The sequence below is a fragment of the Myiozetetes cayanensis genome, unplaced genomic scaffold (assembly GCF_022539395.1).
Source record: "Myiozetetes cayanensis isolate MyiCay16 unplaced genomic scaffold, myiCay2020 scf6-25, whole genome shotgun sequence".
NCBI classification, from domain to species: Eukaryota; Metazoa; Chordata; class Aves; order Passeriformes; family Tyrannidae; genus Myiozetetes; species Myiozetetes cayanensis.
In genome coordinates this window covers 48,067,077-48,092,151 of record NW_026087853.1, presented here as the reverse complement: position 1 = coordinate 48,092,151, position 25,075 = coordinate 48,067,077, and the positions used below count along the sequence as shown (strand labels likewise).

The 25,075-nt window shown below is 45.0% G+C and overlaps 1 protein-coding gene across 3 annotated transcripts; it reads left to right on the top strand.

Annotated features, from left to right (window-relative positions):
• The first annotated feature begins 17,236 nt into the window (after positions 1-17,236).
• On the top strand, positions 17,237-23,866 carry LDHA (lactate dehydrogenase A). Of its 3 annotated transcripts, none has more exons than XM_050334865.1 (8): positions 17,237-17,369; positions 18,774-18,908; positions 19,523-19,640; positions 20,344-20,517; positions 21,237-21,410; positions 22,181-22,298; positions 22,729-22,852; positions 23,036-23,866. In XM_050334865.1, the coding sequence occupies exons 2-8, from the start codon at positions 18,783-18,785 to the stop codon at positions 23,198-23,200; spliced, it is 999 nt and encodes a 332-aa protein (XP_050190822.1). In that variant the 5' UTR covers positions 17,237-17,369; positions 18,774-18,782; the 3' UTR covers positions 23,201-23,866. The 3 variants fall into 3 exon arrangements, with proteins under 3 accessions (XP_050190822.1, XP_050190823.1, XP_050190824.1); XM_050334866.1 differs by having other exon boundaries at positions 17,281-17,369; positions 18,777-18,908; XM_050334867.1 differs by lacking the exon at positions 17,237-17,369 and adding an exon at positions 18,030-18,048 and having other exon boundaries at positions 18,777-18,908.
• Positions 23,867-25,075: the final 1,209 nt, after the last annotated feature.

The window sequence follows — 25,075 nt, the reverse complement described above, 5'->3', positions numbered from 1 at the left end:
AACATCACTCCACAGCCACACCACTGACAGCGTGACTTGGTGCCAAGCACGTTGGGAGCAGAAAACAAACCACCCCCTGAAAAAGTGTCTATTCCCTTATCAGCTCCAAATTCACCAGCGCTAGCCATTTCCAGCCCCTGGTTGCATAAGTACTGCAGCAGACACCCAGGTAGGGACATCTAGCTCTTGCTCTGCTCTACCAGCAAAGGGAAACAAACAGCTGCTTGGTTGACCCTCTGCTCCCCCTCTCACCCCCCTTCACCCCATCCTGCAGGAGCAGCTGCCTTTTGTGGGACGGCCTCAGAGCTACCAGTCCCAGAGGAACCATGAGGCTGGACAAGTGCTTTGGCAGCATGGCTGGCACAGCCTGGCCTTGATCCCTGACTCCCACTCCTGTTTAGCGTGGGCAGCCTGGTTTGAGGCCACTTTCCCACACAGACTTGCACTCTCCCTGAAAGCTTCCTGTCATGCCCAAGATGAATGAGAGCCAGGACAAAGCATCGCCAACTCCCAGACTCCGTATCTTGATATACAAAGCCTGGGAGGAGACACAGAAGATACAGTGAGTTTTCCTGCCACCTCAGGCGGTGGCAGAGGTGACCTAAAGGCAGAGCCCAGTGTCCATGGGGGTCAGTAGACGTTTCACTACATTTTGAGACCAGCCAGAGGAAACCCCCTCAGTGCACAGAGCTACTTCTCGGGAAGTTTACCACATCACACCATCCGAGCGTGAAGCCAAGTCCCCCCACCCTGCAGCTGTTTACTGTACCCAAGTGCAGAATGACACAGGCTTATGAAGCACCGTCCTACATTCAGAAATAGCGGATTCCTAGGGAGACAGGCACGCAGGCAGGAAGAGTGCATGACACTGCTCTGGCACGCAGTCCCTGGCTGCACCCCCTCAGGGCGCAGCCGGAGCTCTGCGGCACAGGCACTCACAGACACGGCAGCACTCACAGCACCTTTTGCAGCCCGTTATCAATTTGGACTTGGCTCCGCAAAGGCTCGGTGCTCTCCTCAAGGCACAGGCTGCAGCTGGCATCAGGCAGCCAGAACCAGGTCCCTGCCAACAGGCGCGAGGGCTCTGACTTGTCCCCTTGTACAAAAAAACTTTGTCCACAGAAGCATTCACTGTGTCAGTGACAACAGCAGTAAACCTGACTGGCCCAGGAAATCTTCCACTAGAAGAAGTAGCAGGTAGAGAAGCTTCACATTAAAATACAATGGCTGATTTCCTGCCAACTTGGTTCATTCCATGGTTAAACCGTGGCTCACAGGAAAGGAGGAGCATCACGATTTATGTCTAAGTAGGACTACCCAAAGCTGTTCCCACCACAGGAAAACTCGAGGGGGAAAAAAGCTCACGAAAATGAGCAGAAACAGTTTTGTCTCTGTCCTAGTCAGACTCCTGTTTAATCCTACAGCACAGCCATGCCCAGAAACCCTACACTGAAATGTTGACATTTCGTGCTCTGCCCCTGCAAGAACGCCTCTCCCCTGCAGCCCTGACTCACAGCCGGTGCTTCCCTTTATGCAACACCGCTCCATTTCCTGCACAGCCGGCGATCCTCGGCGCCAGCAAGAGCTGCGGCCACATCGGTGCCCAGGCTGCAGACAGCCTGCGAGGAGGGCACTGCTGCTGCTCCTGCACTTGCTCTTCTGTCCCAGTTCAAGATACATTATTTCATTATTGCTGTCCCCCAAACTTACCCCCTCCCTTTTAAATAATAAATATCGAGCTGTTCAAAATCAGAACCCGATGCTATAATTAGACACCCCTAAAGCACACACTGCTCTGTTACACAACACGGCTCAGAGCTCCTGGGTACCAGCTGAAGCTACATTTGCATTTTATTCACATCGTGAACACACTCAAAGCAAAATCTCATGAGTGTTCTTGGTGACGGAGCTTTGGTTCAGATGACGAAGCAGTCTGAGAGAATGCAGACAGATTTCCCTGGTCTGAAACTAAACCAGAGGTGAACTCCAGTCACCAGTGGGTGTCAGTCCACAGGATTAGACTGGAGTTAACCAGAAGTAAAACCTCCAGCACACATACAAAGTGGATGTCAGGACCTTAGTGCCAACTGTTTGTTGTCAATATCCGACTCCCTTTATTGCACGCAGGTTGTTACTGCAGACAGAGCTCCTCACAGCTCCGTGAAATATCAGTGCCAGGCACTGCTGCCAGACCAAGAAATGTCTTTAATTCACTTAGAGGATAAGCTCAAAACAAAAGCCAGGCTCCAAACTCCAAGGCTTCACATCTCAACCACATTTCTGCTTTCTCTTCCCCACAGCAACAGGGCAAGATCCTGCCCAGCTTCGTCCCTACAGCTGCGCCAGGAAGCACCGGACTGGCTGTGATAACTCACACTAATAAACTGGATAAATAGTACACATTACTCACTTTCAGCTAACTAACACAGTGATAGCTCTGTCCCTTCTAAAGGACTGGGTGTAAGGAAATGCCATGCTGCAGCAGCACATGCTTTGCAGGAGCCCTGCAGATCCTGGTACAGCAAGAGCCATACAGTGTCTCCAGACGGCAGCGCTGTGAGCCAGAGCTCCGAGCTCTGCATGCAGCTTCCCCACCTATCTGGCACAATATAACCAAGTCTTTGCACATCTAACTCCCACTGGGTGCAGCAGGATTAAAATTCTTACTGGATATTTGAAAATCCAACCCTGGAACCATCCCTGCTGACATTGTTTGGCAAAGGGATAGCTGGGTGGCACAGGGCCCAAACCTTGCCAGCTGCACACCCCACCTGTACAGCTGTTTTGGAATCTGCATCTGCCAAACAATAGCACGAGTTAAAAAAAAACCAACCAGGGTCAACATTTTCCCAAGGTTACCATCAACTGTTTATATAATCAAAAGGCAGTACCAGTGGTCAAAGACAGCCCTTCAGCTGGCCTTGATCAGCATCAAACTTTCTAAAAAAAGAGATTACCTAAATCAGGCTAAAAGTGAGAGCATTCTCCCAAACCCAAGTTTCCTGTGTTATCTGTAAGATGTGATCTAAATAATTCAAAACTTCACTGGATCTAGGTCACTGACAGAGGTTTGTTTTTCAGCAAGATGTCCCGGAGGAATTTTTTTCTTTTTTTTTTAAGTTGTTCCCGACTTCCAACATCATACATAATGACACCCAATAGCAGAAGGAGTGGATGAGATGAGAAGTAGGAAGGATACTGACAAAGGTTAACTTCAGCTTGTCAAAGCCGGGCTTTTTCCTTGCTCTCAGGGAAGATAAAACCATGGCTGCAGCACAGTTGTGCCTGTGACTGCTGGAGATCCACAGGTTGATTGCAAGAGATGTGCAAGAAGACTCAGGCAAAGCAAGCTTCCATTTGCAAGGATGAACACACACATCTCCAGTGATGTCCCAACCACAGTGGTTGAAAAGGAGAAGAGAGACCAATTTCAGCTCCTCCAGAGGACCAATCCATGCAATGACTCCTCTTGGTTGACTATGGAAGAAGCCAGTGTGGAAGTGGCACTACATGGACAGTAACCTTTCTGAGCATCTCCCAGGCCAGCCCTCAGGCTCTTTAGGTGTATACAGCTCATAGAAGAATTGCAGAGGCAAATCTTTAACCCTGAAGTACTTTTTACATGTTTGCAGCAGTTCAGAGTCCACTGGTTGACCTTACTTTTGGGTATGTTGGTTTTTTCCTCCCTTTTATTTGCATGTAATAACAGCAAGTTACATAAAGTCAGGAAATGGGATCAGCACAAAGTTCAAACTAATTTTCCTATTAAAGGCCTTGCGCAACCATTTTTACAGCAGGCCTTTAATGACATCTTTAGTCCATTTACAAGGTTGAGATTACAGGCATTTTCAGGTAACTCGGGGCAGGTCATCAATACTTTCTGGAAAACAAGTTTTGCTTTTCATATTTATTTGTCCAAAAAGGAGATAGCAGTGATTATGTTCATTTCAGAGAAACTAGGAGGTGGTATAACCTCCCTCAAAAGGACACAAATCATGGGAAAAGCGACTTGTCTTCATTTGACACAAATATTTTCTCAAAGCTGCTTTATCACAAGCAAGCTACCAGCATCCTAAGTACTAGAAATGCAACAAAGTATTTAATATATTGGTCAATATTATCTACCAACTTTATCACACACCCACATTCAAAATTTTGTATGAAATAAAGAGTTTATCACTGTGCTGAAGGTTTCCAGACAGATTAAGTCAAACATGGGACAATGAACTTCAGAGAAACTGTGCAACAGCTTAAAAAGGCTGTATTTAGAGGAAGTACTGGCTGTCCAGACATGAAGTATCCAAGTACCTGATCTCTGCAGAATACATGAAACTGCACATAAGAACTGAGATGTTAATATATGCTACATTTTAAAATCCTAACATTTTATTCCTCACTCTCCAAATTCCATGTCATATGTTCAGAAGAACAGCATGGAAAAGGATGAGAGATTTTAAATTAGAATCATCCTATTTTTATTAATCAACCAGCTCTAGCCCTGTGGATCTTGTGGAGAACTCTGTGGGCCAAATTCATCTCATGTTGTCATATCAATGTTTCTAGGTATGTATTTATTTATTTTTTAGTACCCTGACTTTAATGGGTGTTTTGCACCAGTACTTTCTGCAGAATCAGACCTTCAATGCATTAGATACCTGATGTCTTAAGTGGTTAAAATTTCACTGTTTGGGATCAGAAGTCTGTTTAGCCACTGGCTCTATCAAAATCATTATCAGCAAGATAATGATTTCTTTCTCTCTAAACTTCCTATTCTTTCTCATCTAAAACCAGATCACAGGAGCAGAGTTTTGAACTTTAGAATGTTGATTTTTACTTTTTTTTTAACTTATTTAACAACCTATACTGCTTGCATGCCTTTCCCACTGGTCCAGTAATTACCTCGTGATTTGACTGCTGTGCACACCATGAGCCAGGTATTTGTAACACGCAATTCCCTGGGATATGCAGCCATGTCAACCTGCTCCAGCAGAAGCCAAACAATGGAGCCTCTGTTTCAGCCTGGCCTCCTGGCTCACCTTCTCAGCACTGGTTTTTGCCTCTCTGTTTCCTTTCACTGATACTACATCTGAGCAAATGCTGCGACTTTCCTTACAGCTCCTCTTTAGGGAGTCCTGGGACTTCGTTAACAAACAAACAATTCCTCTCTTAAAAAAAGAAGCTCGGAAATGGGAATTCGGATTTTGGAGGACATAAGGACAATTAGAAGTACACCAGATGGTAAATTCAGAATTTTTAAGGAAATCACATCACTGTGAGCCTAATGGAGGGGGCTGGGGAGAAGAGGAGATTCAGGTATATATTTGTGTATATATTTAGGTAGATATACTATGTATGTATATATATATATATATACACTGTGTATACATATCCATACTGTATCAGAGAAGTATGTAGAAAAAGCCTCCTGTTAATCTGCAAACAATTTGATGGGTGCTCTTTGGATCCTGCTGTTGCAAACACAGACTCCTCTGTGCTAGGGTGAGCCTGCAGGCTGCTTCATTGTGCACCATCCTCCTCCTCCTCCAGCTCCCGACAAGCCAGCCCAGCCCTGCAGCTCTGGTGCTGCCAACCATCTGCTCCAGCAGCCCTCCCACGCACAGGCTGGCAAGGCAGACTCCTGCCTACTGCAGAGCTGATCCAAAGCCGCTCACTGCGCGGCTCAGCACTCTCCCCTCGCTCACTCACACTCCACCATCTCTCCTGTGGGACAGCAAATGCTGTGACCATCCCCTCCCGCCTCCTGCTCTGAAACCAAACAGCAGATCTGGGGAGAAACTTGGCCACCCTGCTCCTCACTGCTGTGAAGGACTGCCCAGAGGATGCCCACGCGCAGCAAAACCACCTCGACGTACAGAGATGGTCTCACAGAGACGAGCCACCTGCCCGTGGCAGCGCACTGTGGTGGGGCATTGCTGAGCTCTGGACACTCGCCACAGCAATGCTTGCCAGAGGGCACTGCACAGTGGGAACAAGCTGGGATCCCCACGTGGCTTGAAGGCACCTGCCAGGCCTGTCTCTGACACAGCTCAAGGCTTGCTATGCCTTGCTTTTTCCGCAGCTCTCATCTGCCAAGGAATGGTTTCTGGAGGTTCATTTCCTGCCTGTCTTCATTCTTGCGGAGCCTGTGGCCACCCAGTTAGCTCTGTTCTGTGCTGGGGAACATGTGAAATCATGTCATGGCTCCAGGATTTACTGGCTCAGGTCTGCATTTGCTGATGCTCATGCTTTTGGAACTCTTCTTAGAGAATTCACCTGTTTTGGGGAAATGTTTCTGACCTGTGCTGTTAACAAAGAGGAGTGCTAAAAACCTCTTCTAATGTAAGTCTCTCAAAGGAACAGAGCACCATTATCTGAGAAAAGAAGCTGGCACATAAGACTGAATTAGGCCCTGTGGCTTGGCACTTCCTGGCACAAGTGAAATGGAAGCATCGTCTGACATTCAATTGATCCCGAGCCAGGATCAGAGGGTCACAGAAGCTGGGTTACATATAAACTCCCTGAAGCTTTGTTATTTGGTCTAGAAATGTTTGGTTTTGAGCATTTGGGTGAATTCACCTCAAAGCACAGAAGGCAGACACGGACCTACATCCTTCTGAATTTGCCATGCTCCCAAAATCACACAAGTCACTGCACTTAATCCTCCCATCAAGACTTACCCTATTCTGCTAAGGCTGACCAGACCCAGACCTCAAAACAAGCAATTTTGCACATTTTATGAACAGTTTCAGCTGTAAGCTTTGGGTTTAGACACTAGTCCCAGAAGAGCTTTGGACCCCAGTCTCCCAGTCAGGTATTGCTCATTATGGTTGGAGATAAGAGCTTTTCCAAGGAATGCATCCATATGAAGAACCACCCTAATCTCAGCACATTCAGGACCATGAGACTTAAAGGAAACTTGGATTCACCAGCACAGAGGCCAGTGGTGCTGTGCCTGTCTGTGCTGGCTCCCTGCATTTCATAGCTGCATTGACTTTGGTGGGTCCATCTGTGCTATTTTCCTGTGGCTTTCAGCCACGTGCCCAGGGGGATGAGTGCAGCAGGAATTAAAGGCTGTGTGAGTGCACGGAATCACACTCTGTGTGTGTGTGCACAGGCACACTGCCTCCCACACCGCCAAACTAACCACTGCACTCCAGGCTTGTGTGCTCCCCTAGGGACATCAGCTACTCCCTCCCAGGGGATCGTGGCTGAAAGGCACTGTTGGGTGGGTGCTGGGGGAGGGAGTTTTTGCCCACAGATACCGCCCCAATGTTTCCATGGCCTGGGATGAGGCACCACGCATGTCAGCGAGTGTGACAGGTCACAGAGACATGCCACAGCTCGAAGGCACCCTGCTGGGATCTCGGGAATGCTGCCAAAGCGAGGCTTTCATTTCTGAAGCATCCTTTACCCACTCTTCCTTTCTGCATGACCTTCCCCTCCTTCCCTTCCTCCATTTGTAGCAGCACTGCATTCTGCATGCTCCCTGAGAGAAATAGGGCAAACATAACCTGATTAACCAGAGGATTGGGGCAGGAAGGGGAGGGGGAGGGAGATTAATACACAGAGAAACACAGAGCCTTTCCCTCTCACGTTAGCTCTTGCCTATTCAATAATTAAAGAGTTCTGCGGTGACTCTGACTTTGGGATTTGCTATAAAAGCTTCTCGTAAACTCTGTCTCAGCATGCAGATATCAGACCGTAAAGAACATTCGGTCTGACAAGCTGAAATTTCTTTCAGACTCCAGGGTCAGTCAGAAGCTTAAAATCACTTGGATGTAAGCCTATGGCTCCATTTTAAAACACAAGGGTCCCTCTTGCTGTTGTTCACCTATTGAATAAACTGAACCCAGCCTTTATTTGGCTAGTCTGCCTTTAAAGCATGGTCAGACAGTTAATACAGGCTTTCTCCATTTCATGTATGGAAAAATCTCCAAGGTTGGCAGCAGCTTGTACAGGCTCATATGAAACAGGAACATGTTACACAGGCTCTGGCTGCCCTCCAAGCCCATTTTGATGTTCTATATTCTTTCCATCCATTCTTTCTTGCTTACCATAAGGCACATAGATGTTCCAGGACAGAAATGCAAAGCTTTTCCCTTGCAGAAAAGATACCTTCCCTGACCTTCAAGGATCTATTTTTGGCTGCTCTTATATGCCCTAAGAACTCTTGCATGGATCATGCACGGAACAAACTGACCCTCAGTAATTTCTGCCTAAGAGATATGAAATGTTGCGGAGATTATTTTTAATTTTTTTTAATTCTCTCTATAATCTACCACATTACTTACTCCAAATCTCCAGATGTTGTTGCAAAGAAGCATACTTTAAAATGGCATGCAAGTCTGATATTATTACCCAAGGAATGTATGTTCAACATTACAGCTAAATATACAAACAGAATAATAAGAACATATCATTAATCCAGAAATTTTCAAAATGTATTGAGTACCTTCAGCCTTCATCTGCCTTCACTTTTCAAGACCAAATCTGGAGATAGAAATACCTACTCAGCTCCAGAAGTCTCAGAGTGAAACAGATTTCCTTTCCTTATTGTACCCCCAAGGAGGCACAAAAAGTTGATGAGATTAAAAATGAAGGGACACTGGGTTGGCAGCCAAACACATGCACACATCTTCCACAAAGAAAGCAACAAACCCAGCTCCTTCTGTCAGAACCTGTGAATACACCACAGCACATCCCAGCAGTCAGAGGCCCCGGCTCCGCTCTGTCCCATGTCTCACGAATTCTAACGCTGACATTCTTACACCAAACTGGCACTGCCCAGTCTGCAAATATTTCAGCCCAGAGGCTCAGAGTGAAGCCGTGGGTGAGCCCCACTGCCCCAGCAGCCAACCCAAAGGCTCCCTGTGAGGCAAAGAGTTAAAGGGGACAGCATATCCCTGCTGCCACTCCAAACATTGTTCGCCCTCCCACAGTGACCAAAAGATAGAGCGGGCTGGCATCTTTTTCCTTCTGACTTCACAGCATTAAATATCAAAGATCCTCAACAAGCACACCATGAATCCTACACACACCATAGAATGTGTAAAGCAGAAGTGCTGTTCAACTAGCAAAAAGCATATGGAGAATATGTGGGGGCTGAACTGTTCAGAAGACCCAGCCTGCAGCAATCCAGCTCTCATGCAATTGCACACACACACAGGATACACGACAGTATCTCCCAGCATGTCACATTTTCATCACATTGGCATCTTTTAAAGCGTTCTTGCACTGAAATACTGCCTCCTAAGACCAGAACTGTATAAAGTCTAGGAATATAACTGAATCTGGATAAAGCCACGAGAAAAACACCACAAGGTTTGAGTTGGCCAGTGAGAAATGATGACACAGGCATGCTACTTCTCTTACAAGGCCCAAGTTAGAGAACCACCAGATTCTGCAAGTATCAGGATTTCCCCCATAGGAGCTAAAAGTCAGATGCTTTGCTAACATCCATGTTTTTATACAAGACTCACCACAGTTTGCAAAACAATAAGGCCGTGCCCTGCAAATATTTGCTAAACATTTGTGCAATTTCATCCAAATACAGGAACAGAGGGGCAGAGTCTGAAACGCCAACATTAGCATAGCACTGTGAAAACCATTCATTGGCAGTCCATAGGCAAGCAGCAACCTTTCATTTTCTGTTTAAAACTTCATTATAAATAAAAAACTTGAATTAATTTACGGTGATAAGGTTCAGTATTTGCGTTCTTGAAGAACACAGCAAGCCAAGCACCCTATTTGGCAATCATTCTTCTTTACTCTGCTTCCACTTTCACTTCTCGGGTTTGTTCTGGCTCTTTAGCTGAGGAGAGCTGCTCTGTGCCTGTATGATGTCTGTGCTGCAAAGCTGCATTCCTGACACAGATGTTTAGCTTGGTACCTGCCTGAAGTATATTAATGATCTCACTGTGGCTGCATAATGCAGCTGAGTCAAAAGACATGGTAGCAATGGAGGCTGCACCTCTCTTTCTCCACCTTTATTTTCCTTTGGAATCACTGCCATAGTTCAGACCTTTGGTACTGAGTCATGGTGCAGCATATCACATTTCAGTTAAGGAACACGGGCACTTAAAATTAAAAAGGAGTGGAAAAAAATTAAGAGCACAAAAAATTCTTTCCTGAAAAAGATTAGAAATCAGCCTCCTCTTCCTGCCAAGCCACACTTTGAATCTACATGTGACAGCAGGGCTCACATCTAGCTTTGCTGCGAGGAGGATGAGGGACCAGCACCAACTTGCCAGCCTGGGGAATGTGCAGGATGGGCCACTGAATGCCCACAGTGGCCAACTAACAGAGCTACAGCACATGGTTTAAGTCCCCTACAGTACAACCTAGGAGAGCTTGTCATTGAGCTAATGGTGTGTGTCTTTCTTTGCCTTAGCTACCTTGTGCTTAGAGAGTCAAAGAGAACAAAATTAAAAACCTCAGGGAGCAGAGATAAGGCAACAGCTTTCTGCTGGGAGAAGCTCCATGTCCACTCCAGCAGTGTGCTCTGCTGGCAGTACCCAGGATATAAAGGGTGTTTAAAAACTCTGCCTGGTAACCTCTCTGGACAGTGCCTGCCTTTCACAGTCCTGTCCTCCACCAAGGGCTCTGTGTTCACCCACAGAGCTGCCAACAACCACCACCACCACAAAAACAAAGATCTGAAAGAATACCTTGCGCAGAAACAGTCAAGTTGTTTTTCCCATCTGAGAAGAGGAGAAGAGTTGAGGTTTGTAACACGAGCTGAAATCACCCCTCAGGCCTCATTCCTTAGGGCTAAACCAGCCCAGCTGCAGGTCTTTTAGAGCCTCAGGGATGGCCCAAGTGTGGGAACTAAAATGAAAGCACCTGGTTGCCTATTTCTATTCTATTGCTGCATTTGTTGAACTGCAAGTTAAACTTCATCTTCCTTCTCCAAGGAAGGGATAAACTTTTGTCATCTATAGGCACACGCATTTTCTATATTCACTGGGCATTAGTAAACACTAACATGTGGGACAGACTATGAGGCTGTGGCATCCAGGCTCTAAAAGGAGACTGCAAACCCAAAATGGGATTTTCTCAACCTCTGGTCTTCCCACTCTACTCCAGGGACAGAACTGGTTTTATTCATCAGGACACAGAAAGAGCAACAGAAACCAACCTATATGTTACAAGCACCAGAAAATGTCAGGAGTGGTAAAAGTAGTACTTCATAGCACTTGTATCTTCAGGGAAAGCTTTGAAAAGAGGTGTCCTGCATGTCAAAGCATGGTCTTCGTGAAAACACAGACCCAACTATTTTCAATGTCTAGGACCTCCTTGCCCCTGCAACTTTGTGCTGGTAAAGTGAGAGCTTCCTTTTGCAGAGTCCCAGCTGTGACACTGCCATCTCCTAAATGGATAAAAGAAATAAAGGGATGAATTCACATCTTTCTTGTGCACTATTTCTGTGGAGCAGGCAGGGCATGAAGTTCCTTCACCGAGTCTGTGTGTCTGCAATGTTGAGATGTGCTCTCAGCTTTCTGCGGTGGTTTGTATGGCCCAGCAACTTCTTAATCATAGGCTGCTGACTTTCCAGCAATGTAACCTGGAATTCTGTTTCAAGGAAATGAAAGTTTGGACACAGCGATTTTTCTATGGGAGAGAATGCATAATTTGGTATCCCATGGAGAGTCAACCAGATACGTAAGATCTGAAATGCTAGAAAAGTGTCTCCCTCCAAAAGGGAGGCAGCATTGTGTCCTTAAGTGTACTGTGTCCCAAAAGGCCTGAATCAGTAACAATTTTCCTTTGCAGGACTCTGCAGCTCTTTAGCCAGAGCTAACCAGCTTGTTGGCATATGATGTGCTGGGAACAGATCCTGGGGGAATCAAAACTGACAGCTGCAGAATGAATGTGATTATTAAAACAAGGGCAAGGGAGTTTCTGCTCCAGCTGGAGTGCAGGGACCTTTTGCTACTGAACCTGCCTGCCTCTAAAACTGGCAAGAAGCAGTGGCACAAGTCCCTAGCCTTCCTCTCACATCCCTCCTGGTCCTCACTGTAACTTACAGAAACGTCACCACTTCCCGTACCCTGCAAGGCACTCAGGTTGGATGGCAATGACAGTAACAGTTCTGCTGCTGCCAGTTTAGAAGGCAGCAGCCAGGGTGCATGAATGACTTACTCTCCTCCAGACTGTCAACAGGAGGCACATGCTGAGCTGCCTGAGGTAGCGGCCTGTCCATGGGAGCGCCTTTCCATCTCTCTCTGAGCATGTGATTTATCTGAGCATCCCATTTCCTGCAGTTCCTAAGTAAATGAGTAAGATTTCAGAGTTGCACCGAGGGAATGGGTTTGGCTTGGAATCCTGCACAGTGACTCATGCTTTCACAATTAAATTCATTTCCTTAAAGAAGCAAGACAAAATTACACGTTCTACTTAGTCCAGCTACGTAGAGTGTTGATTTAGGAAGCTATTGTAAAAAATACAATTTTATCTAGCTTTATTCTGAATGCATAATTCCCTGCTGCTGTACTTGCAAACATAGCCAACCTTTTATGGGGAAAAGGAAAACTTGGAAATTCTGAGTGTTAAAATGTCAGCTAGAAATCAGTTTGCAGTGAAAAACACAACTGACAAAAGAGCTTTGTCGAAGTCTTAAGCACATTCAAAAACAGGTTGTAGAAACACATAGCCACAAACACTAGGAAATGCGAATTGCATCAGCTAGCTCCTCCCACTCCCCACAATGACAGCACAAAGAAAATGAGGGTTTGAAGGAGAAAAAGCTCCAGATCTTTGTAACACCAACGTCCTTACCTAACACACGCATGGAAGAAGCCAAGGAGAGGGATTCAGAGGTGTATGGACCATGGCTAATCAGTTATGTGCAGAGATACTTCTTAGTGCAAGCCGAGGTGAAACTCATCCCTTGGCTTTTAGTTTTCTTAGGAGATCGGTTCAAATGATTTGATGTGGCTATATTGACCAAATTGGAATAACACAAAATACGGATTTTTACGGAGCATGAACCAAATTCCTGTCTAGGTATTTCAAAATTTCAAAATTGCAAGAGTTCTGGCTATGGGAACTTTTCCGATGTTGACAATTTTGCAGAGAACACAAACTTTGGTGCCAAGCTCCATTTTGGAGTCTTGGCCTCTCTGGTTTAGGAGAAGACTCTCCATAATTTATATGTTGCTTTATGAAGATGTAATGTTTCATAATTACCAAATCCCTGCAGTACCACCATCAGGTTGGTAGATAAAAATATCCTTCACATTTTATAAAGGAAAAAATGAAGCCATTAAAGCTGAAGGAAGTTGTTTAGGCCTCAGAATAAATCAAATGTGAAGCAGGACTGGAACGTGACGTAGCTGTATGTAGTGCCAGGTCTATCCCTCACACAGTGACATCATATGAAAGCAAAGCTGTTGATGATGTCAGAGCAAAAGCAGAACAAATCATGCAGGAAATAACACTTAGGATTTTTAAGAGGAAATTAAACCTCAAGTCTCAGGTAGAACAGACCTTTTCAGGGCCCCTCAGTGTCCACAGTAGCTTGGAGTTTCTGCTGAACTCCCAGCTGATCTGTAGCTCACACAGCAAATACGTGCAGGTCCTGGTTTGCTGTCATTATTCAACCCAGCAGCACCATCAGATTTGACTTGGTCTGTCACGAGCCAGAACCTGAGCAAATGGAGAGGGGAGTAATTAAATGTACAACCTCTTGTGTATTGGCAAAACAGATAGAAATTTACTAACACTTTCTAAGTGTTTTATTGAAAATGGCAAGATGAACTCACTTTGTGTAACTGTCTCTGGGCTTTATTTTTGTGATAATCTGTATCTCATGGTTTAAAGTCAAGCACATTGTTTAAGAAGAACGTGGCATGGTTTCCATCTGTCATTGCTCCAAGCCTGATCAAATGCCACTGAAGGCCAGCGGAAAGGCTTTGCTTGTAACTCCTAGACTAAAATATAAACATGTTTCTGCATTCAGCACCTTCTGTTGCTTTATTTTTCATGTTTGATCTGTGAAAGCCTATATGGCAAAAAGGGTAAACAGGAGGAAGGGCCAAGCTTCCCCATGGAGACACTGTCACATATCTGGCATTCCCATCACTCCATCAACACCACCTCCCGCTACCGTGATAAAAGGCAGCAGTAGAAAATGAACAGGATGAATAAAACTCCTTGTGTACACAAGTGAGAAAAGTCAGCCCCATCCCTACAATCAAAGTCAAACACTCAAAGGAAATCAAAACAGACCTGGCCTCCATCTTTCAAGTGCAAGAAAAATGCCCTTAATTTGCTCACCCTCTTCTGTTTGTGTTGTTCTGAGCCTCCTCTGATTGAAGCTCTCTGAGGCAGAAAATCAATGTCAATCATACCAGATGACTGCTTTCCTCCTGAGCATCTACTGCTGATAATAAGATAATAAGATCACAAAGGCTGCATGGAGAAAATTTGGCCATCGCAGCTGCCTTCTCAATTCTGTAACCCAGGTGAATTAACACTGGCATATTAAAAGCTGACATTATTTTTTGACCAAAAAAAAAAAAAAAAAGGCTTCTGATCTGGTTATCATCATAGAGGACATGCTGGGACCAGGATGGTTTTGAAACATCCTAGTTGGCTTGCTTTGGCCTACTCTACCTCTGGTGTCTGAACGGGCACCAGACCGACAAGGACAATGCCTCATGTTACAGAGAACAGAGATTCAGTTTTGGTTCTGTTCTCAGTAATGAGAAACACAAACACAAGCAAGTGGAGATGTCTTTGGAACTTATACCCTGAAAAATAACATCTGATTTTATTTTGCCTGGGCCACAGGATGAGAAGAATCTTACAATACCAACATTCTCTTAGGAGCCCTGATCTCACCGTGAGTCATAAAATACCACTTGCTCTATATTAGTTACACATTTTTTAAACACTCATTAATCTATCCAACCAGTCTTATCTTAGAAGATTCTTGTCTTACATTTAAGTTCTTCAGGAGTAACAATTTTTAGAGGGAAAAAATATTTTTTTAATCTTCATTCATGTCAAATGTTTATCTTCTGTTCCACCAGCTGTCTGTAACCCAAACTCCGGCTGAGATGTTCAGTCCCATTCATATAAAGCCACTGTAAATACAGATTCCTGGGATGCAGAACTTAATTTCCTAATCCATCCTTGAGGCTTCTGATAGAACAAGATGCTCAGTGAACCCAGAATAATGCAGAATGACATAACTATGTTTCCTTTTATCCTGCATTCATGCAGCTTTAGGCCTGCTCAGCATCTACCCACGCTTTCCTTCCTTAGTGACCAGTCTCCTCTGACACAGCACATCTCACAGGCCTCGCTCCTTCCTCCAGCAAGGAACAAAGCACATCTAGTTCAGCAACCAACAGGCCATCATATTTAACCTCCTTACAAACAAAAATCAAACACCACAGAGGCACCATAACTACAAGAAATTAAAAAAAAAAAAAAAAAGGGGGGAGGAGTAAGAAAAAGGATCACTGTAAAACAAGAATGGGAAAACAAAGGTAACCCAGCTACTCACACAAAATTCAATTAATGCTTCTCTGATTTTCAATAAGGATGAACATGTTAATCCATGGGGTAAAGACAGGAGGCCTAAGAGAAGAGGCAGAAGGCAGAAGTGGGTACCAGATAATAGATGAACATACCCAGATTGTAATAGAAGGGTTAACTTTGTTCATAAAATCTTATGTGTATGAGGGAGTCAAAAACTTTTTGTGGTAATTAAACAAGATAAGTTTCACAGACAGCTTGCTAATCAAGTGTCAGTAAAAATAATTGCAGACATCTTGCTAAACAAACAAGTATCGGTATCGGTGGAATTTACAACTGATAAGAACTGCAGCTTTCATCTTTGACAAATCCCAGATGACCACTCAGCAACGAGCCACAAACTCAAGGCACAAAGCAGATTTACATTCAAAACCTGGGACTTCAAAATGTATAAAAGGACATTTACTAGATTTCAGTATGTGTCTCGGGCAGGGCACTTGCCCTCCAGGCCACCCAGCGCTGTCTTTGCTTTATTATCACTTGCTTAATAAATTTATCAATGTTTGATTGGAATTGAGTTGTCTAAATTCTTATACTAACTTATAACACAGATGACAAGCAAAACTCACTGAGTCTGCTGTGTTCCAGCTGGAGGATCAAGGCATTCTCAGTCCCAGAATTCTGACGCACAGTAAACCAAAGATCCAGGTGCAAAGATTTTAGCTAAATTTACCTACTTGAAAGCATTACCACAGGAGCAGAAAGCAGCAAGTGTTCAGAAGTGAGCCATGGTGGAAGCAGTTTGGGCTTGTGCTTTTGATGTCTGTGCAATTCTTCAGGGAAAACTTACAAAGGAGAATTTAACGACAAATGTGAAATTCAATGAATAAAGGGATAAGAGGTAGCATGGGTTTACTAAAAGCCACTTTTATGGGATGATCCTCAAAATGGTATAGTGTAAAATTGAAACTTCAGGCATTTGGGAATTTTTTTTTTTTTTTTGTTGGAGTCCTGGCAAAAAGTAAGTGAAAAGGAGAAGGACTTTTGGTAACCAACTACGGGGTGATAAGGAGCTGACAGCGTGGCGTGACTGAAAAAGACAAGTGTGCGTCCAGTCATGGAATTTCCAGTCACTTCAGGAAAACATTAGTGTTGTATGTGAGGCATCGCTGTCTAAAACAGTCCATGCGGTAGCCTCCCTCAGGAGGAACAGCATTCAAACAGAGAGTTCCGTAGGAAGTACATCCCAATGACCAAGCAAAGCTTGCACGGTGCAGGGTTAAAAAGGCTTGGCTTATGTAACCTAACACAACAGATGCGTAGAAATTGGATATATAAGTACATGAAAAGGGGAAGTAAACAAAACCCCCAAACATTTATTGATTTAGGTGGAAATTAGAAGCAGGTTTCCAGCCACCGGACAAGAGGCTCCACCCGGAACGACGGCCATACACCCCCGAAGGGGAGCGCAAAGCTGGCTGGCACTACCGGGCCGGGAAACGAGGGCAGGAACGCTTAAAATTCTCCTCAGCTCTCCAGAGCCGGAGAGTTCGCTTTCATTCATCCCGGCTAGTAACAGGAAGAGGGGAACCTTCCCCGACGACAGCCCCCCGACGAGCCCCGAGGGGCTGCGCGGCTGAGCCCTCAGCGCCCGCCCCGGCTCCTCCGGCCGCTCGCCTCGCCTCACTTCACCCTTTCCGCCGCTTCCCCGCTCCTTCCCGCTGCTCCTTCCCCCTCCCCTCTCCCCACCCCGACGTGTCTGCGGGCACGTCCCCACCATCGCAGCCCGCCCGCCCCACGTCAGCCGCCCGGCCCCTATTTAAGGCGGCGGCCGCCTCCTCCTCCGCCCTGCCGCCACCGCCGCGCTCGTGTGAGGACGCTCGGTAGGTGCGATCGCCGCGGCGGGTTGGGATGGGTGTGGGAAGGCGGGATGCAGGCAGAGGGGAGGCAGGCGGTGTTGTCCCTCCGCCCCGGCCGAGGTGGTATCGGGCACAGCCTTGGATTTGAGCCCACCCGACGTGACTTCCACTCACACCCCCGCCCGCCATACCCCCCTCCCTCCATCTCCTTGAGCATCCGTGGATTAATTTGCTTCCCTTAATCGGTGCGTGTGGCCCCAGGGAGCGACACGGAAAAGGGACGTGAGGATGCGCTCAGGGCTGCGTTTCTTGTACCACCTACTACCCCCCTGACCTGCTTCTTTCAGAGGAACGGCACTCTAAAAGCAAACATTTCTGAGTATTAAGTGTAACAGAAATGCTTGAGTGGATGCCTTTCGTCAGCCCTGCACATTAAAGTGCTTATAGTGCAACGGGAGGACTTGGCACATGGAGAGCGTGCACTACAGCGGCCACGCTTCAGGAGGCTTTTGCAAATGAATACTGACGTAGCTTGGTTGATTTTAACTAAATATGGGCACTGCTGGTTTCCTGTCCCTTCCCCCAGCCTCAAAACGCACAGTCCTTCCTTCCCTGCTCTGCTTGGCTTTTCCCGCTCTGAACGAGTTGCCGCCTGTTCCGCACCAACTTGAGAGTCGTGCTGTGTCCGTACTCGCATCCAGCTGTGAGTCTGCTCCTGCCCTGGGCTCTTCAGGCTGCTCCCAGTGCAGCACCATTTCCTGGGAAAGCGTGGTGCCGCTCTGCAGGGAGCCGGCCGTCGTCATTGTGCCATTTCGGCACACCCGCGGCTCTCAGAACCCGTATAACCAGGCTGCTGTGATTGCGGGGGGGTGTGGGGGGCGGAGATGGTAACACCAGACTCCAGCCATCTTAATTCAAAACCGTGCAGTTTCACTTTAAAGCAAATTCATAAAGTTGAATTCAAGGATCACGCTGTGCTGAAGAAAGCCTTGCCTAAGTGTTGCACAACTTCAGCTCTGGAAAGGCTTCAGGGCACAGAATACCAGTTTTTCAGGGCAGGAGAACAGAGAGTGCCAGAGCATGCTGTGCTTAGAAGTACTAAAATGGCTTCCTGTACCTCAGTGTAATATGGATGGCCATTTAGAACATTCTGCTGCTGCTGCTGGAGTGCCACCAGCTATGTAATCAATGGGTCTCAGGATGTATTTGAGGGAAAGCTATAGTGAGCTTAAAAGGAGGATTGCCATCAATAATTCATTTTTGCAATAATGTTGTGGCGTATGGGCAGTATTGATGGATGTTTTAGGCATGTGTTTTATATCCATTTTCTTAATATCCTGGAATAAAGTCTGTCTTGCTTGATAAAAATATTCTGGTGTCAGTAAAAGCTCCAAAGCTTGGAGAAATAATCTGTTGCTTTCCTTTCAGCAGTGCACCATGTCTCTCAAGGATCAGCTCATCCACTGTCTCCACAAAGAGGAGCACAGTCATGCCCAAAATAAGATTAGTGTGGTTGGTGTGGGTGCAGTTGGAATGGCCTGTGCTATCAGCATCCTGATGAAGGCAAGTGTCAAGCTTGGATGAAGCATCTTATTCAAACCCTGATTTACGTAAAAATCATATGGAATACTGGGAACATGGCCGCTTCCTTGGTTACCAGGAAGACCTAGACTAAAACCATCACTCCTTCCAAGTAGCAGTTCTCAAACACTCCAAACATACAGAAAGATTAAAAACTGAGGAGTCATTTTGTCTTAAACAGAGTGGACAACAGAATAATTCTCTGTAGCGTGGTCTGGAAAAATTAGTCCTTGGCACTCTGAATGATTTGTGCTCTATAGTCCATTATCATATTGAAAATGCTGTGGTTAATACCAGGCTTTTCTTAACTGTCAAAGAGGTTGCTTATGAACCGCTATTAAATTATTCTTCATTATTGTCCTGTTAAATTGTACAACTACTTCACACAGAATGTGGTTATGAAAAGTATGAAACTAACTCGAAAAATTGGATATTCCAGGAGACTAATTTAAGGACCCTGGCAAGAAGTGTTACAGATGAGCAAAATTGCTTACATAGATCACTGCTTTTAAAATAATTGTAACTTCAGAGTTTACAAACTGGGGGCTTTGCTCAAAGAGGCAGTAAACTTACCATCAAACTTTGGTCTCTTGCAGGACTTGGCTGATGAACTTGCCCTTGTTGATGTTGTGGAGGACAAGCTCAGAGGAGAGATGCTGGATCTCCAGCATGGCAGCCTCTTCCTTAAAACACCGAAGATTGTCTCTGGCAAAGGCAAGTAGTTGGCTCTGATGTGCTTATTATTTCCAAATGGAGATAGTCCCTTCAGGTCTCTCACCGGTCATCCAAGCCTGTTACCCTAATTACTAATTAGAAGGAAAGCTCATGGACGTAGTACTCAGCCGACATTGTTTTGTGTACCTTGTTACAGCCATTACAGCTAGGAATTACCTTCCAGGGTTCATCACTTGGTATAGAAAGGCGAAAGTACTTTTGCACCCTTGAGAACTTTTATTTCATAGCCAGTTAACCCCCCCAAATGCATTACTCCTTACTTAATGGCTACAAATGTCTGATGGATTTAGGTTTAGTGGCAGGCTTGAGTAGGGCAAAGGCTTAACCAGCTTTAGTTACTGTGTAACATACCTTAGTTACTGGGCAGTTACAGTGCCCGCAGGTGGCAGCTTATGAGGGCAGAACATTCTTCCTCTTCTACCCAGCACTTGCACTGAAAGCTATCCCTATTCCCATCTGTGCCTGAGAAGCATGGAATATCACTGCCCACATCTGCACGTTAAGGTGTTGACGTGCCCCAAGGTTGCCACTTGTGGCAAAGTCTACAGTAGCAATTATTGCAGGAGAATTACTGCCCCTTCAGACTTCACAATTTTAGATCTCAATACGAAAAGGAACTGAGAACTCGTGTTCTGAACCGTGCATAGAAAGAGGTTGTGTCTGACACCATTTTTGCCTGTAGATTACAGCGTGACTGCAAACTCCAAGCTGGTCATTGTCACTGCTGGTGCCCGGCAGCAGGAAGGAGAGAGCCGCCTTAACTTGGTCCAGCGCAACGTCAACATCTTCAAATTCATCATTCCCAACGTTGTTAAATACAGTCCTGACTGCAAGCTGCTTATTGTCTCAAACCCAGGTTTGTCTTGTGTTGCCTTAAGAGGATTTGGCTTAGAGAATAGTGTTTCTTCAGTAATGTGGCATTAGTGTACTAACATGACCAGCACAGGCTTTTAGAAAGTATACTGGGAAACAGAAGGCTCAAGGGAGACCTTGGAGGTAGTGACAGGACAAGGGGTAATGGCTTAAACTGAAAGAGGTCGATTTAGATTAGATATAAGGAAGAAATTCTTTATTGTGAAGGTGGTGAGTCATGGGAACAGGTGGCCCAGAGAAGTGCCCCAATCCCTGGAAGTGTTCAAGGTCAGGTTGGATGGGGCTTTGAGCAACCTGGTCTAGTGGAAGGTGTCCCTGCCCATGGCAGTGGGTTGGAACTAGATGGTCTTTAAGGTCCCTTCCAACCCAAACTGTTCAGTCATATCCACATAGCAAAAAGTGTCATCTTCCCTCCACGCTCAGCAGTCTGTTCTTATGAGAAAAAAACATTTCCTCTAACCTAAGTTTTCAGTCCAAGTGATCCTTAGCACATGACACAGTAAGGGGCACTGATGATTGCATGCAGAGCTGAGAGGCTGTGTAATAAAAACAGTCATGTTGGCTCACCACAGAGCCTAGCCACTGGCAGGGCTTTATGCTCTGCTTCATGCAACTAACATGCAGATAGAATGCTCACAGATGAGGGGAAGGTACAATCCTAGTTATCAAACTGCTCATGAGTGGCACTTGTTCTGTTTGCAGTGGATATTTTGACCTATGTGGCCTGGAAGATCAGTGGCTTTCCTAAACATCGTGTTATTGGTAGTGGCTGCAACCTGGACTCCGCCCGTTTCCGCCACCTCATGGGAGAAAGGCTGGGCATCCATCCTCTCAGCTGCCATGGATGGATTATTGGAGAGCATGGAGATTCCAGTGGTAAGGATGAAATCTGGCTGGCTGTTACACAGAACTTTCTGATACTTTGTTTGCAAGAAACATCTCGAAAAGCTACAGCCAAAAACCTTTGCACTGCAGCACCTTAAAAATGCAAGTCTTGTTTTAAGTCTTCTGCTGCACAGAGTAACCCTAGATGATCTATATTTGACCTGAGTGACTCTGCTTGGAAAAGGTCATTACTGTAATCTGAGGTGGCTAAACATTTCTAGGCTAAGGTGTTCCCGTAACTCCTCAAAAAACCCAAACTGAAGCAGCAAGAGGATAAAGTTCTCTGTGAGGGACTCTCCAACTGGTAGTCACTCAGTTGCCTTCACTGGCATCTGTTAATCACTATATATAGGAACTGAATGCAGACACAAGTCTGCAGGACAGGAGAAAGAGCAACTTTCTCCTTGCTTAACCTCTACTTTTCCAGGAAGCACCAGAGCAGTACTGTCTGCTTCCTGGCACTTGGGAGAAAGCATTTGGAATCAATTCCTACGTTGAGAAGGCTTTGCAAAATACAGAGTTACTGTCATTTTTAGTTCATGTTGCCCGGGTGCTTTAGTGCTGTGGCATTGTATGTTTATATGCTCCTAGGTTCTCAGCCTGCAATTTAGATTGACCTTCTAGGTCACGCTATATTTAAAGTCACAGCTAAATCCTAAGTGATATGTTGCAGATGAATCCAGCTAGATCTTATGTTAACTTAGTTTGAAGACAAGACTTAAATATTCTTGTGAGATAATTAATCTATGTGCAACTCTCAGTACCTGTTTGGAGTGGAGTGAATGTTGCTGGTGTCTCCTTGAAGACTCTTCATCCAGACTTGGGAACTGATGCAGACAAGGAACACTGGAAGGAGGTCCATAAGCAGGTCGTGGACAGGTAAATACTGCTTTGACTTTTTTAATTGCAACATGAGTACGAACCATGAAGAGCTAAAACATCTCTGAACCGCAGTACCCAGATCTGGTTTCATACATACCAGAGTAGCCCAAAACAAATGTCAGGCTAAAAACGTAACAGAACTTAAAAATATTTTAAGGAGTAACATAGATCTAGCAGAGTTAAGTTTTCATGATTAGTAAACTTTAAATTAGGGAAGTGCTTTGGCTTCCAGTATAACTTGGGGGAGCAGTGTAAAATGCAAACAGAACTACTCACTGCTGAGTTTATTTCAATCCTGCCAACAAATCGGTCAAGCAGCTTTTGATGTCTCCAAGTTGCTTAAGACCCCTCCAAAAGCCCTTCTTAGAGGCTTTAAGCACTTCAGTTGACAGTACCTGTTTTTTAACAAGTGTCTCTGTCTCTGCAGTGCCTATGAGGTGATCAAACTGAAGGGGTACACGTCATGGGCTATTGGCCTTTCTGTGGGAGATCTAGCTGAAACTATTATGAAGAATCTGAGAAGAGTGCACCCGATCTCTACAATTGTTAAGGTGAGAAGCCACTTTTTGCTAACTTCTGTCTTACTGAGAACTAAAAACCTTGGGAATTCTGAAGAACACTGATCACTTCCTAGTTTAATTTCAGCTAAATTTAGTTGAGTTTTCCTGATAAGATTTTCTCTGAAATATGCAGAAACACGAATTCTAGCCTAATAATCCTTACCTACTTTTCAGGGCTTACATGGAATAAAAGATGATGTCTTCCTAAGTGTTCCTTGTGTACTGGGCAATAATGGCATCACTGATGTAGTAAAGATGATCCTAAAACCTGAGGAAGAAGACAAATTAAGGAAGAGTGCAGATACACTCTGGGCAATCCAGAAGGAACTACAGTTTTAATCCTGCCCAGCAGTTCTTCGGCTCTTTGCAGTTTAACGGGTTTAGTGGTTTGTCTTACGTTGCACTTTTCAAGTAAGTCAAATCTTTCAATGTATGTATCTCGACTAGAACACACAAAAAGCTCAGATCTGAACAAATGAGTTTCCTGAAGATAGCATTAGGAAACTATTCTACGGTTTTCCCTGCTCACAGACACCCATGTTCTTAGCCAGAGCTAGATAACCTAGTCAGTCTTGTTCAGTGAAGTGGTACGACAGAAATCCAGCATTCAAAGCAGCACTGCCTAAAAAACCCTTTGCCTTTTCCTCATCTTGTTTCATGTTGGCTCAGAAGAATAACTAACTAATTGCTACACAGTGTGAAACCAAAGACTATTTTCTTGCAGTTAAGGGATTGTCAAGCCAATTGACCAACCTTCTCTGCCAGCTGAATAGCTTAAATATTTCACTGTTGATAGGTCCAAGTGTATTTTCCTAACACTGCTTTGGAATTTTTGTGGATACTTTTTTTTTTAGAGAACCTTATTTTTGTGTACTATATCAGTCTAGTTGTAAATTCTGTCTCCTGAGCATGTTTAAAAAAAAAGTTATGGTTTCTATGTGCAACAAGACAGTGGCTGTCCAACTGTAGTACCAGCTCCAACACAAAATAAACCACAAACTGTTATTTCTGTCTCCTTGTTTTTCTTCCTAGGGCTTGGTCTCCAAAACAACTCTGCTCGCACCCATCTAAATCAAAAAATGTTATTTTTGAAGTCACACTAACAAAAACAGCACCTGTGTAATAATACGGGCAGCTAGTCTGTTGTAGGCTCCAGATATTTATGTAGTGAACTTCCTAACAGTCTCAAGATAGCAATGAAAAAAACAGCAATAGAAGTATTTAAATACTCAAAACTTCAGACAGAAACCAAGTCTGATGCACAGAAACAGGCTCTATTGCCATGATGTTAGAGGAGTGGAAAATAATGCATGTAAGGAAAAAAATCTCTCTGCATCAAATACTTGACATCCATAAAAAGTCAGCTTGCTGCTAAGCATAACAAAGCATCTCCACTGGAAAAGCAGCCATGCATAGAAACAGTGACCAAAGTTACTCCTACAACTCCATCATTAGAGCAGGAAGAATTAATCACCTTATCAGTCCTTAATATTTCAAAACACCTCATGACAGGGAGGAGGGAAAGGCCTTACTCTGGGCTTTTTCTAACAACAGGACACGGAACAGGTTAAGAATGCAAACAGATCATGTCATTTCATACCAGAGTAGATTTTTACTATGTACTGCAGCTGGTGCTGCTTCTTGAACCAAACTATTTTACAATAAGCTGAAAGTGTTCACGAAGCAACTTTGTTAGCAAGCTGTAGCCACTGTGCTGCTTCCCCCTAACATCCAAGTGGCCAAAATAGCACCCAGAAAGAGCACAGAGTGCTCACAGTCACTATTGCTATGTAGGTGACAGGAAGATGGTATGAAGCCACCTTCAAAGTTTTCAGAAGGTCCACAGGACTTAAGGTGGTAAAAACTGTAAGCCTCATTCAGCTTTTTAAAACAAAGTCCAAATTCTTCAGACCTAATGGTGACATGAAAAGCCTTAAGACAAAGGCTGGTTACTGTGCTGACACCAAGAAACTTCATTGTTCAAGCTAGTTTTGTTTGGGCAGCTACAAAAGGCAGTGGAGGACTGCAGCATGCTGCTGGAGGAGGCAAGAGAGGACCCAGGAATCCCTACAGCACTCCACGCTGGGAGGTGCTTCCTGCAATGCACCCTCTTTTGCAGGCAGTACAGTGTTAAAGCACCAGGCTTGTCACTGAGCTGTCCCAGCTCAAGCAGCCAGAACCCACGTTCCTGTGGCACTCTGGTGTGTTCCCAGC